This window comes from Mastigoproctus giganteus, chromosome 6 (assembly GCF_048544385.1).
Source record: "Mastigoproctus giganteus isolate SK-2022 chromosome 6, ASM4854438v1, whole genome shotgun sequence".
Taxonomy (NCBI): domain Eukaryota; kingdom Metazoa; phylum Arthropoda; class Arachnida; order Uropygi; family Thelyphonidae; genus Mastigoproctus; species Mastigoproctus giganteus.
Genome location: NC_143580.1, coordinates 184,621,047 through 184,633,599, shown reverse-complemented (window position 1 = coordinate 184,633,599; position 12,553 = coordinate 184,621,047). Strand labels below are relative to the sequence as shown.

At 38.0% G+C, this 12,553-nt stretch overlaps 1 protein-coding gene across 2 annotated transcripts in view; it reads right to left on the bottom strand.

Moving 5' to 3' along the window:
* The window catches only part of LOC150084801 (galactosylgalactosylxylosylprotein 3-beta-glucuronosyltransferase 3-like), an 84,695-nt gene that overhangs the window by 60,678 nt on the left and 11,464 nt on the right, over positions 1-12,553 (bottom strand). For both annotated transcript variants that reach the window (XM_090375555.1, XM_090375556.1), the window contains exon 2: positions 8,410-8,486. In XM_090375555.1, the coding sequence (XP_090231681.1) occupies positions 8,410-8,486 (77 nt within the window). The remainder of the gene's footprint in view (positions 1-8,409; positions 8,487-12,553) is intronic.

Here is a 12,553-nt window from a genome sequence, read left to right as displayed (position 1 = left end):
AGAATTACTGAACAAGTACAGGTCACTATTGAAAAAAAGCTGTGAATTAGGGTTGAATTTGAAAGTGTCTGCAATTCTGCCTAGACACGTTGGAGGGAGTGTGTGATGAGAGCCTTATCGATCAATTCGGCCCTGGAAAAATTGTGCAAGGCTCAAGGGGTAGGATTTTTTTCAGTCTGGTCTGTACTTGTTAACAGAAGGGACTGCTTCTACAGGGATGGGATACACTTAAATAGAAAGGGTGCAAGAATATTTGCTGATGCTATCGAGGCAGTGTTAGGTGTGTCGGAAAACTTCTAGCTTGGAGGATACAAGGACTAATAGATTAACAGTAGCCACTGGCAGAGGTGAAAGTGATTCTTGCACTGCTTCTATTGGAAAGAGCGGAAGCCTGGAAAACAGAATGCAGGATATTTCAGAGACTGCTGGGAGTCATTGCGGTACAAGTAAACACATGGGCTGTGTTAAGGTAGCTAAGAAAAACAACAGGTGCATATATACTTGCGTGTACACCAATGCTAGGAGTTTGGTAAATAAATTTGATGAATTTGAGGTATTGCTCAAAGCATCAGAGGTGGATGTTGTTGGTATATCAGAGACGTGGTGTCACACAGATATAAGGAATGCAGAACTGGAATTTGGGGAGTACAATGTGTACAGAAAGGATAGGAAGGGAGGAGGGGTTATGCTATTAGTTAAGAAATACATAAAATCCAAGGAAGTGAAGCCACTCGACAAAGCTGGACAATGCAGTGTCGAGTCAGTTTGGTGTGACGTAAGTATTGGAAGATCAAAATTGAGAGTAGGAGTGTGCTATAGGCCTAATGACTCTGATGAGTATAATAAGTAACTGAACAGGGAAATAGAGTGGGCCAGTAAATCAGAGAGTCTTATAATAGGGGATTTTAATTTCCCAGATATTGACTGGAATTTGTGGGTTGGTCACTCACACACTAGCAAGGCTTTATTGGATGATTTATTGGATGATTGTTTTCTACATCAGCATGTTCGGGAGGCAACTAGAGGGAGCAATACTCTTGATCTGATTATCAGTAGTGATTCGTCATGCATTAAGAATCTGCGGATAAAGGAACCACTAGGTGGCAGTGATCACAGTGTGCTGAAGTGGGATTTACTCAAAGAGGTAACTCCCATCAGTGGTAAAGGGAAGAGTTTTTGCTTTCATAAAGGTAACTATGGTGGTCTGAGACAGAATTTAAACTGATGATGTTGGTAACATCATCAGTTAGCTGATGATGTTACCATGATGAAGAAGTTAACATCATCAGTTAACTGATGAGGTTAACTGATGATGAAGAAAAATGCATGGAATACATATAAATTAACATGTGACACAGAAGCCTATGATAGATATAAGTAGATCTGTAACCAAGTTACAAAGGAGGTTAGGCAGGCAAAGGCAGATTATGAGAAATCTTTGGCAAAGGATGCAAAGAAAAACAGCAAAGAGTTCTTTACTTATATAAACTCTAGAAGGAAAGGGATGAATCAGATTGGTCCACTTGATATCGATGGTTCAACTGGTGATGATCCTGCTCAGGTAGCTAACAAACTAAAAGAATATTTTGCATAGACATTCACACATGAGGAGCTATTCAGCAAGGGGAATGCCAGAGGTGTATTCAACTCTAGTAGTAAGCTAGAGAATCTTGTAATAACTGAGAATAAAGTGGAGGAGAAATTGTGTGGATGGGATCTATCCAGTTATATTAAAGGAGTCAGCAAATGAAGTAAGCAAACCCTTAGCCATAATTATGAGAGCTTCCTTGGACTCAGGGGAGGTACCCATAGACTGGAGATGTGCAAATGTGACACCAATTCACAAAGGAGGATCAAAGGCTAACACAAGTAATTATAGACCCGTGAGTTTAACTTCTGTTCCAGGGAAATTAATGGAGGCACTGGTTAAAGAAGCACTGACTGCAGGATCATTTAGACAAGACTTCAGTTACAGCTTGGACACAGCATGGTTTTGTTAAGGGGAAGTCTTGCCTGACCAATTTGATTGGATACTATGATGCAGTCACAAAAGAACTGGATGCAGGGAATAACTTTGATATTATATACCTGGATCTTAGAAAGGCTTTTGATACTGCAGCATGTAGAAGACTGCTGCACAAATTGGAGCAGTGTGGCATTGGAGGCAAATTGCTGCTATGGATAAAGGGGTGGTTGAGGGGGAGAAGGCAGAGAGTGATAATCAATGGACACTGCTCATCGTGGACTAATGTTACTAGTGGAGTCCCTCAGGGTTCAGTGTTGGGTCCATTATTGTTTTCTGTGTTTATAAATAATATTGATGACGGTATATCAAGCTTAATGTCCAAGTTTGCAAACGATACAAAGGTTGGCAGGGTGAGGCTATGCTGCTGCAACAGGATCTGGAAAGGTTGAGCAGATGGGCTGAGAGGTGACAAATGAAGTTTAACATTGATAAATGTAAAGTACTACATATGGGAAACAGCAACCCCAGAGCAGCTCTGTGGTACTACACTGACAGTGGTAGAGAATGAAAAGGACCTGGGAGTAATTGTGCAGGCAGATATGAAGTTCTCTGAGCAATGCAGACTGGCTGCACGAGTAGCTCATGGTGTCTTATCAGTGATATACAGGAATTTTTCTAGCAGGGATAAGGAGGTGATTATTCCCTTGTATAAGGCAATGGTCAGGCCACACCTCGAGTAATGTATACAGGTCTGGAGGCCTCATTTCAAGAAGGATATAGAGATGATGGAATGAGTACAGAGAAGGGCAACAAGATTAGAGAATGGAACAAAGGGTTTCTCTTACGAAGAAAGGGCCGACCGGGCTAGCCGGGTGGGTAAAGTGCCTGCCTGGCAACTCAGAGGTCGCGGGTTCGAATCCTGCCTCGGGCTTGGATAAAAGTATTGCAGAAACCTTCGGAGGTGCATTATGGCCACTGAAGCCGATGCGCCAACAACTACCAAAAAAAAAAAAAGAGGAAAGGCTTAAGTTTTGCAAATTTCAATGTCTGGAGACTAGGCAGCGGCGAGGTGATCTGATAGAGGTGTATAAAGCCTTGAATGGTTTGAGCATGCTGAACGCTGATGGGATTCTGCCAGTTGCTCAGAATAATCACCGGAGAGGGCATAAATTCAAATTGAGGAAAGACGGATGTAGGATAGATGTGCGGAAATTTGCCTTTAGCCAGCGTGTAGTTGGTTGGTGGAACAGAGTTCCATCCCTTGTTGTGGAAGTTGATAGCCTAAATAAATTTAAGGCTCAGCTGGACAGGTATTTCGAACGAACGGAGGGGTGAAGTGGAAGTTTGTTTGTTTTTTTTTTTGTTTTTTTTTTTGGCTGATGCTGCATAAGCTTGCTTTCTTGCATCATATGCCTCTACTAATGCTAATGCTAATATGCAACTGTATCAAAAGCTATTTTGAAATCCAAGTATATGATATCAAAATTATTTTTTGCATCCATTTCCTTTGTAACTACATCACAGTATCCAATCAAATTAGTCAGACAAGTCTTCTCCCTAACAAACCCATGCTGTGTCTGAATTATTACTGCAGTCTTGTCTAGATGATCCTGCAATATTTCTTTAACAAGTGATTACATTATTTTTTCCTGGAACAGTAGTTAAACTAACAAGTCTGTAAGTACTCCTGTCATCCTTTGATCCCTCTTTCTGAATTTGGGATACATATCGCATCACTGATTCATGGGGACCTCCCATGAGTCCAGCGATGCTCTCATAATTATGGCTAAGGGTTTGCTTACTTCCTTTAATATAACTGGATAGATCCCATTCACCTTTCTTATACAGTCCATTCCGGTTATTTGGGACACACGGGACTAGTGCATTTTGGCCCAATTAAGCGGCTGCCCCAATTATCCGAAGTTTCACGTAAATAGTTAAAAATACAATGTATCCCCCCCCCCTTTACAACTGGTTCACTGTACAATCAAATCACGTTACGATGCAGTGATGTGCAGTAAGCGCCGGTCATTGTGATCACGTTTGTGAATTGAATTTTAATTCTATTAAACAGCGATTCAAATTAGCAAAAATAGGAGGAATATTATCCACAGGCTATAAAAGCAAAGATATATTAAGCACAAATTTCCTTAAAATTAAATTACCTTACCAATTAAAAAACTAAATGATACATGAAAATCGGAAGAATATACGTGATAATCGGAAGAATATACGCGATAATTGGAAGAATATACGTGATAATCGGAAGAATATACGTGATAATCGGAAGAATATACGTGATAATCAGAATAATTAATACGTATATACTAACTAGTTGACATTTCTGTTCACTGACATTTGTAGGTGGGGGTTAAAATTTAAAACAGTAAAAAGATAAGCAATCAATAACAAAGAACACGGCACACACAAATTGCAAGTAACACAATACGCGCATGTGAGAAAGGAGTAATGAGTTACAAGGCTTTAAAAATAGGAATAAAGAGAAGATCTGAAAATTAATTTTTTTATATGATTGAAGATTTCATGGAAGTGTAAACACATTTCACCATAATAACCCACAGAATTCCAGCTGTTGGTGTTATCGCAAATTCAGTAAGATCGAGTTTACTGTCCGTTTATGATAGCCTAAATAAATAACTAAATTTCACTAACAAAAAATAAATAATAATAAATAATAAAAAATAAATAATAAAAAATAAATAATAAAAAATAAATAAATAAATAATTTCACTAACAAAAAAGCCCAATAAACAGGTGACTGCTAATGGTTTTTGTTTTATGATTGTGACCTCCAGAATTTCGACCGAACCACGTGGTACCGTTGGAGACAATCGTAGGGTAATCTCCAGTGCTGCGGTCTCCTGCCCCGACTAAATGGCATGCTGTCCCAATTAAGCGAAGTAAACCTTGGCTATTTTCTCGATTGGTTTCTGTTTTTTAAGATTTGCCCCAAATAAACGGCTGTCCCAATTAACTGGTGGCCCAAATAACTGGAATCCACTGCATTTAACTTCAACGATTTTCCCTCCACTTTGCTCTCAGTTATTACAAAATCATATAGCTCCTGTTGCTTCTGAACTCCACTTCCCCTACAGAATTCCTCATGTGCGAATGTAGAGGCAAAATACTCGTTCAGTTTGTCAGCTATCTGAGCAGGATCATCAACAGTTGAAACATTGATAACAAGTGAACCAACCTGATTTATCCCCTTCCTTCTACAGTTTATATAAGTAAAGAAGTCTTTGCTGTGTTTCTTTGCATCCTTTGCCAAAGATTTCTTGTAATCTGCCTTCATTTGACTTCCTTTGGGACTTGATTACAGACTAGCTCATATCTAGTACAGGCTTCTGTGTTGCTTGCTAATTTATGTGCATCCCATGGATTTTCATTCTCTGCCACGAATCTCATTAGTTCATCTGACATCCATTTAGGCCTAAACCTTGAACAGTATTTTTCTGATGGTATTAAGAACCCAGTAGCTTCCAAGATTAATTCTTTGAATGCTTCCCTTTTAGAATTCTCTGTTGGAAACATCATCGTTTGGTCCCATTGTATAGAATTTAATAACTGTTTGGAACCACTGTAGTCACCTTTACAAAAGCAAAAACCCTTCCCTTTACCTGCTAGAACAAGTAGAAAGAAGGGCAAGAAGGTTGGTGAGGGGAACAATTGGGTGCTTTTACCAAGAAAGAGGGAAGGCCTCCGTAGCTGAGTGGTCATGAGCGGGAGTGCAGTAGCACACGCTCTTTGAGTAGGACGGGGTTCAAGCCCCTGACTGCTGAATACGGTCAATCTGCCAACCCGCAATGGACCATTTTGGTCCATTGCGGATTAATGGCTGCACTTTACCTTTACCAAGAAAGACTTAAATTCTGCAAATTGAAGTGTCTGGAGACTAGGCACCTACGAGGTGATCTGATTGAGGTGTATAAGGTCTTGAATGGGTTGAGGAGGCTCAATGCTGATGAGATTCTTCCTCTTGCTCAGATTATGAACCTAAGGGGGGCATAAATTCAAACTGAGGATGGACAGTTGTAGAATATATGGTTGGAAATTTGTCTTTAGCTAGCGGGTTGTTGATTGCTGGAACTTCTATCTGTCGTCTAAGTTGAAATAAATTCAAGGAAGAAGTGGACAAACTTTTAGAGTGAAAGGGAATTTTTTTTTTTTTTTTTGTTGATGCTGTATAAGTTTACTTTCTTGCATCATATGCCTCTACTACTACTAATGCTAAATAGTGTACTTTTTTATCCCCCTAAAATAGATCTGCATAAAAAAAAAGGAAAGAAAGAAAAATAGACATAAAACAAAATAGCTAATTAAACCAATTGCAGAAGATATACTTATATGTTGAAATGCAGTAAAATTATTTCTTATAATCTCTTCATTACCAAACATCACTTTTTTAATTATTATTTACATCCTTTTAGCATATGATAACATTAAACAAGACCATTTACAGTGTAGCATAAGATCATTAAAATTAACTCTAACATTTTTTATAATTACTGTCATTAGTCTTCAGTCAAATTCCACATTACAAATATTTCATAGCATCTTGCACTGTGCTACATGTTTATTGCTATAAAATAACTATAACAATCATTAGTATGCTATCATTATACACTGAGTGGACAGAAATCATGGGATACCTATCTAGTAATGGGTAGGCCCACCTTTCGCCTGGATAAGGGAAGCCACACGGCGAGGCATTGAGTCCATTAGTAGTTCACAAAAGCATTCCACAAGTATTTCCGTCCATGCTTGCTGCAACACTGTCCATAATTCAATCGCAATCCTGGGTGGAGGATCCAAAGCTCGAACGGACCTTTCCATAGCATCCCAAAGATGCTCCACAGGGTTCGTTTCTGGTGAACGGGGAGGCCATTCCATGGTGGTAAAATGATCTTCAAATCATGTTCTAGTCACCACTGCTCTGTGGGGAGGCATATTGTCCTGCTGGAAGAGTCCATTGCCCTGTGGGTGAACGATGACCATGAAGGGATGCAGATGGTCTGTAAGGATGGACATATAACCTGGACCATTTAGCGATGCATTTAGAGGTACCAACGTGTGCCAGTTGAACACGTCCCAGACCATTACCGACCATAAACCTGCCCAAACAGTTCTTTGTTGACATGACTGGCGCATAGCTTCGTGCGGTTTCTGCCAGATACACACCCTCCCGTCTGCTTGAAATAACTGGAAACAGGACTGATTGGACTAGGAGACCTGTCTCCAATCATCCAAGGTCAGTGCCAATGTTATTTCGCTCAGTTGAGGTGTAGAGTCCTGTGTTATGGTGTTAGCAACTGGACTGTGGTGGGTCAGCAGCTCCCATAACCTACTGCAGTGAATGATCGCCTGATACTGGTGAAGATGTTTCTGGCATCTCCCTCATTGAAGATCGGTGGTGATTTGTGCCACTGTAGCTCTCTCCAGTTGGCTGAAACAATGCGAGACAGACATCAACAGCTATGTTCATCTACCACCTTTCTCTGCCCACAGTGCCGTACACAATGAGATGTTATTACAGAAATGGCATATTCCCGATACATTCCTGATACTGTCAAACAGGAATAGTGAAATTTCTGTACCACCTCTGCGATAGAGTGACCTATGCATCGGGCAAGTTGTTGGAGTTGTTGTTATTTAGGAGCATTAGCAACTAAGGCCATATTGCTCCGGGGATATGCGGTGGTCATTGCCTGACCTTTCCACATCCTCCGTATTTGGTGGTTATGGGCTCGAACCCTGGTCTAATCAAGAAGCATGTACTATGCACTGCTGCTCCTGCCCATCTGGCTACAGAGGCACCCTATATGCTTCGGGCACCCACTATCATCCCTCTTTCAAAGTCGGTTAACTCACGATGCTTATCCATACTAACATCGAATTACCATCTACGTGAATGCAGTAATGCGGTATATCTATATACCTGTCAAGCGGTGAGTTTGTCCACTAGCAAGAGGAGTGACAGCGACGCATTGCCGGGAACCAGGTATCCCATGAATTCTGTCCTTTCAGTGTAAATAAATAAATTAATTTTTCTGTTTATATTCTGTGACAACCACATAAGTTCAGAGGAGTTCACAAGATAAAGTGATACAAGAGCATTACTGTATTCAGTAGTCAAATGGACTTTCACTATTGTCACTCAAAATGCATGTCATTTTGTACCCTTGCATTTGACCACTTGGATATGGCCACATTCATCGTATCATAGAGAAAACTGAAAGGAACTTGGATATTATAAAGAAAACTACAAAAAGCCTGAATATTATATACAGAGAAAATTTACGAGCAAAAAAGAGAAAAGTTTGACAAGCAAAAAATTATGCACAACATAATTTTTATATTTTGGCTGGATAAATTTAAGCACTAGTCTATGATTGTAACTTAATATAAAACAAGTTTGTTACCTCTGCCAAAAAATATGTTGTTTGTGGCTGTTTCAGAGAATAATTCATTTGCATAGGAAGACAATTATTGACATATTCTGAAATAAAATTTATAAAAATTTAGTACTATAATTTATGTTAAGTATTATAATGCTAAAGAGATATTAAACAGATTATAATCTATAACATATTAAACAGATAATAATTAGTTGATGCTCACTATCCATCTCAGGAAATGTTAAAATTCAAAGATATTAAAAGTTATTGGATGGGGCATCATTAAAGAATAATTAAAGAAGTAAAGCATTTATACAAATTTCTTTATCGAATAAAATATTTACTGAAATGTAACAACACAATACTAAGTAGTTCACCTCAATACAAACTGGCTGTTTATAGACTACTGAATCCTACAATCAGGTCCATAGGAAGTAAAAATCATAGCAATGAAATTAATTACAGTTAAGTAAATAATGGTACAAAATGAATAATATGTCATTGTATTCCAGAGAATATATAACAGAGTAAATATAAAAAGAAGACAGCAAGGAGGAAGAAAGAAATGAAGGAAACATTTCCATGCTAAGTGTGTGTTAAGTGCCAAAGTAATTAAGCTACAAGGCATCAGTAATTGTGTCTGTAACTGCAAATATGTTTTGTTTGTGTTATTTGCAGGACAAAAACCAGTGCCTCAAACCAACTAACTCAGCCACACTGTGAAAAAAGCCCATAAAAATTTCTCATTTCGACAGAATTCGAACTCAGGCCTTTTCCACCCAGTATGCTTCCACAATTGCCTATGACAAGGGGGAGGATACTGATAAATATTACTGGAAGTTGGCTCACCTCTCTAAAAGGACTTAGAAACATGAAAAATTAATCCCGGGGGGCTCACATCTGGTGAGTATGGGCTTGGCACACCCAGGGTCCTGAGCTGGATATCATTATTCTTCTCTTTCTTGGTGATTCCTTTTGACACTCTCTCTCTCTCTCTCAGCGTAACTCGGGAATTTTTTTTGGCTGGTGCAGCATAAGCTCAGGCTTCTTTGCATCATATGGCTAATAATAATAATAACATATATCAAAAAGAATTTAAAAAATAAATTAATATACAGACTTTAAATCTAGATATTGATTCTGCAGCCCATGCTTTATATTGCAGGGGCACAATAGAATTTCAATGGATATTTTAAAGAAATCTTCCTCATTCAATAAAACAAAGAAAGCAAAAAATCTACTATTAGAAGAGAGCAAGCACCTAAGAGGAAAAGACCTGATGAAGCAGGTCACTATAAGAATTTTTTAGAGGAATCGCTAACATGCAATTTTAGACTATATCAACTCCACCACTAATGGGCCCCTGAAAACCTGAAAAATTTTTACAAACTGAGTATCCTGAAGTTTTGCTGTCTAGCAGACAAGAGATCAGGACTGAAGTCTTTGTTATATAAAATACAACAACGAATATAATGTTCTTTAAAATTATGGTTTATAATGCTACAGAAAATACCGGCTCCACTCCAAAAATTTTTGGTGCCATGACAACCTAACAGCCCAGATTTGGTATGCCCTTCTCTATAGCTTATTAAAATAAGTGTAGAACAATTAATTCTGTCGAGTGAGTCTTTGCTGACCAACTATCCAGGTCTGTTACAGCACAGTACATATTAAATAAACAAAATTTTAACATAACTATATAATATAGTTATGGTAAATTTTAACAACTATACCATGTCTTCATCTGAGCTTATGATAAGTTTATTCCAAATTGCGCAGTTTCCATATGCTTAAATAAATTTAATAGACCTTAGTTTACTTTGTGATGCAACCTTCACCTTTTCTTCAAAATGAATTCATTTGAATCTAATATCTATTTCATATAACTTCAGTCCAATCATTAAGAAAAAATTTCTGCACATAGATCCAACCCCTGATATATGCTGACAACCTAAAGATACTCACGCCAATTAAGGCAAACCAAGATCCTCACCAAATCTCAGAAGAGCTAACCTCCACTCTCTCATCAATATCTACCTACCTCAAGCAATTTGGTCTACACTTCAATCCTGAGAAGTCAGAAACCATGGTTTTCTCGCTAAAACAAAACCCAACAAAAATCCATCCATCCCACCCTGCTTGTTCAAAATCACATTGACCTAAGGATTAGATTCGAACCAAAGTTTCGGTTCAGCCAACATGTACACTTGCTCCTCACAAAAGCCACTAGACTGAGATGGTTATGCAAGCAGCATCTGCAACATGTAACAGACAAATCCACCATGATCAAATACATCGCAACAATAGTTTATCACCAGCTTCTCTATGCTGCAGAGATCTGGGCATCAGCATCTCCCTCTACCACCAAACCAGTGTTTTCCATAGGGGAACTGGCTCCTCAAGTGCGCTTGCTGCAAGCTCAGCCTACCTCCCCAGCTTCAAACCACTGCTGTGGCCAGCACACACAACATCCCAAGGCTCACGGGGCTCATTGATGAAAAGACATTTGTCATTACAGTCAAGCTCATGACTGGCCTCATCTCTTCTCCCTCCTTCTGGGACAACTGTGCATGAAGGATCCCAGTGGTGCAACTGCAAGCAACCCTGCAGCTATGCCCTCTTCAAGCACGCCTTCACCTGTCAGAACAGTTCCTTCCTCAATAGATGTTATCACGTTTCCAGGATCTAGATGTCAACTTCAGCAAATTTAGTCAGAATTGACAATACAGAAAAAGAATACTCCATAGTGGGTGGCGAAGGCTACCACTACTATAACCTGAGTCCCGATCAATGCATTCTCTTACTCAATTCAATTCAATGTATATTCTTATGTTATTTTTTTCTTCTAATACTTTATTAAACTTATTTATTATTTTATTATTGTATTTTTTTGGTTTATTCACGCAACCTTGTCTTTATTTTACATTGTTGGCCATTGTGCCACGACAGGCAGTTGTAACCACACCATTACGTAAATCATCATCTGTGTTGCAATAAAGATCGATCTCTCTCTCTCTAACTATTCCATAACTAAGTTAGGCAGACTTAAAAAGTCAAGTGAAATTTAGATTACCCTTATGAATGTATCCTATTCAAAGCATTCTGAATAAAATAAAGTTATCAGTTCAGTTCATCAGATGCAACTAATAACTTCGAATTGAGAAAAATAGTTAATTCACTGTTCATTATAATTTCGGCACCAAACAAAGCAATATAGGAATAACCTTCCAACATAAGGATAACCTTGAATAGTATCATAGCAAAAAACAATTCCAGTTATATATAACAGGCTTGACAAGACTAAATTTTTGAAAATAATTTCATTATGATGAATATTTAAGTAATGGATTTTTTTTCTTGAAGAATTCTGACACCAGACAATGCTATTTGAATAGAAAATATATTTTTGTTCAAATACACAATGTTTTATGTAATCAAAAGGTTGGATTTAAAACCTGCAATAATAAAAAATATCCAGGTTATAAAATTTTAAATCTTAATTCTATTTATTGCTATTAATTAAACTATATTAATTTAAAACAGGTAAGGACCATGATAGATGCATGTTAATTTACTTTATTTTAAAGGAAATGGCAAGGGAATGTATCATACTATTAAAGGAATTACTTGGAATCTCATAGTATTATCATAAGATTCCAAGAATGAAGGAAGTAAATACAGGCTGGTCAGTCTGATTTCAGCTGGTAGGAAAAATTATGGAGAGAATTAAGAATACAATACAGCAGAGCTTTCCAAAGTGGGGTTGTGTCATGCCTGCAAAGAGTGCTGCCACATTTTAGCATTATACTAGCATTGTTTTTATTCCGATATCCCTTCACTACATATATTGATTAATTAATTTATTAAAATACAATTGTTGAGTAATACATAAAAATTTACATTTATTTCTTCTCATGCTTCATACTTGGCAGCCAATGAGCTCTAGGCATACAAAGCCATATGATCTGGGAAGATGTGAAGGGCTCATAGTGTTTGATAAGTCATTCTGCTGATGATTTATCAAACGATTGTAGAGATAGGATGGTTACATTTCCACTGTATAACAACTGTGGAGACCACACTTGGAACTCTGTCCCCAAGTATGGAGACCACACCTAAAAGAAAAAAAGACACTTGAGCTTTTAAAAAAGTCTAAAGATAGGTAATG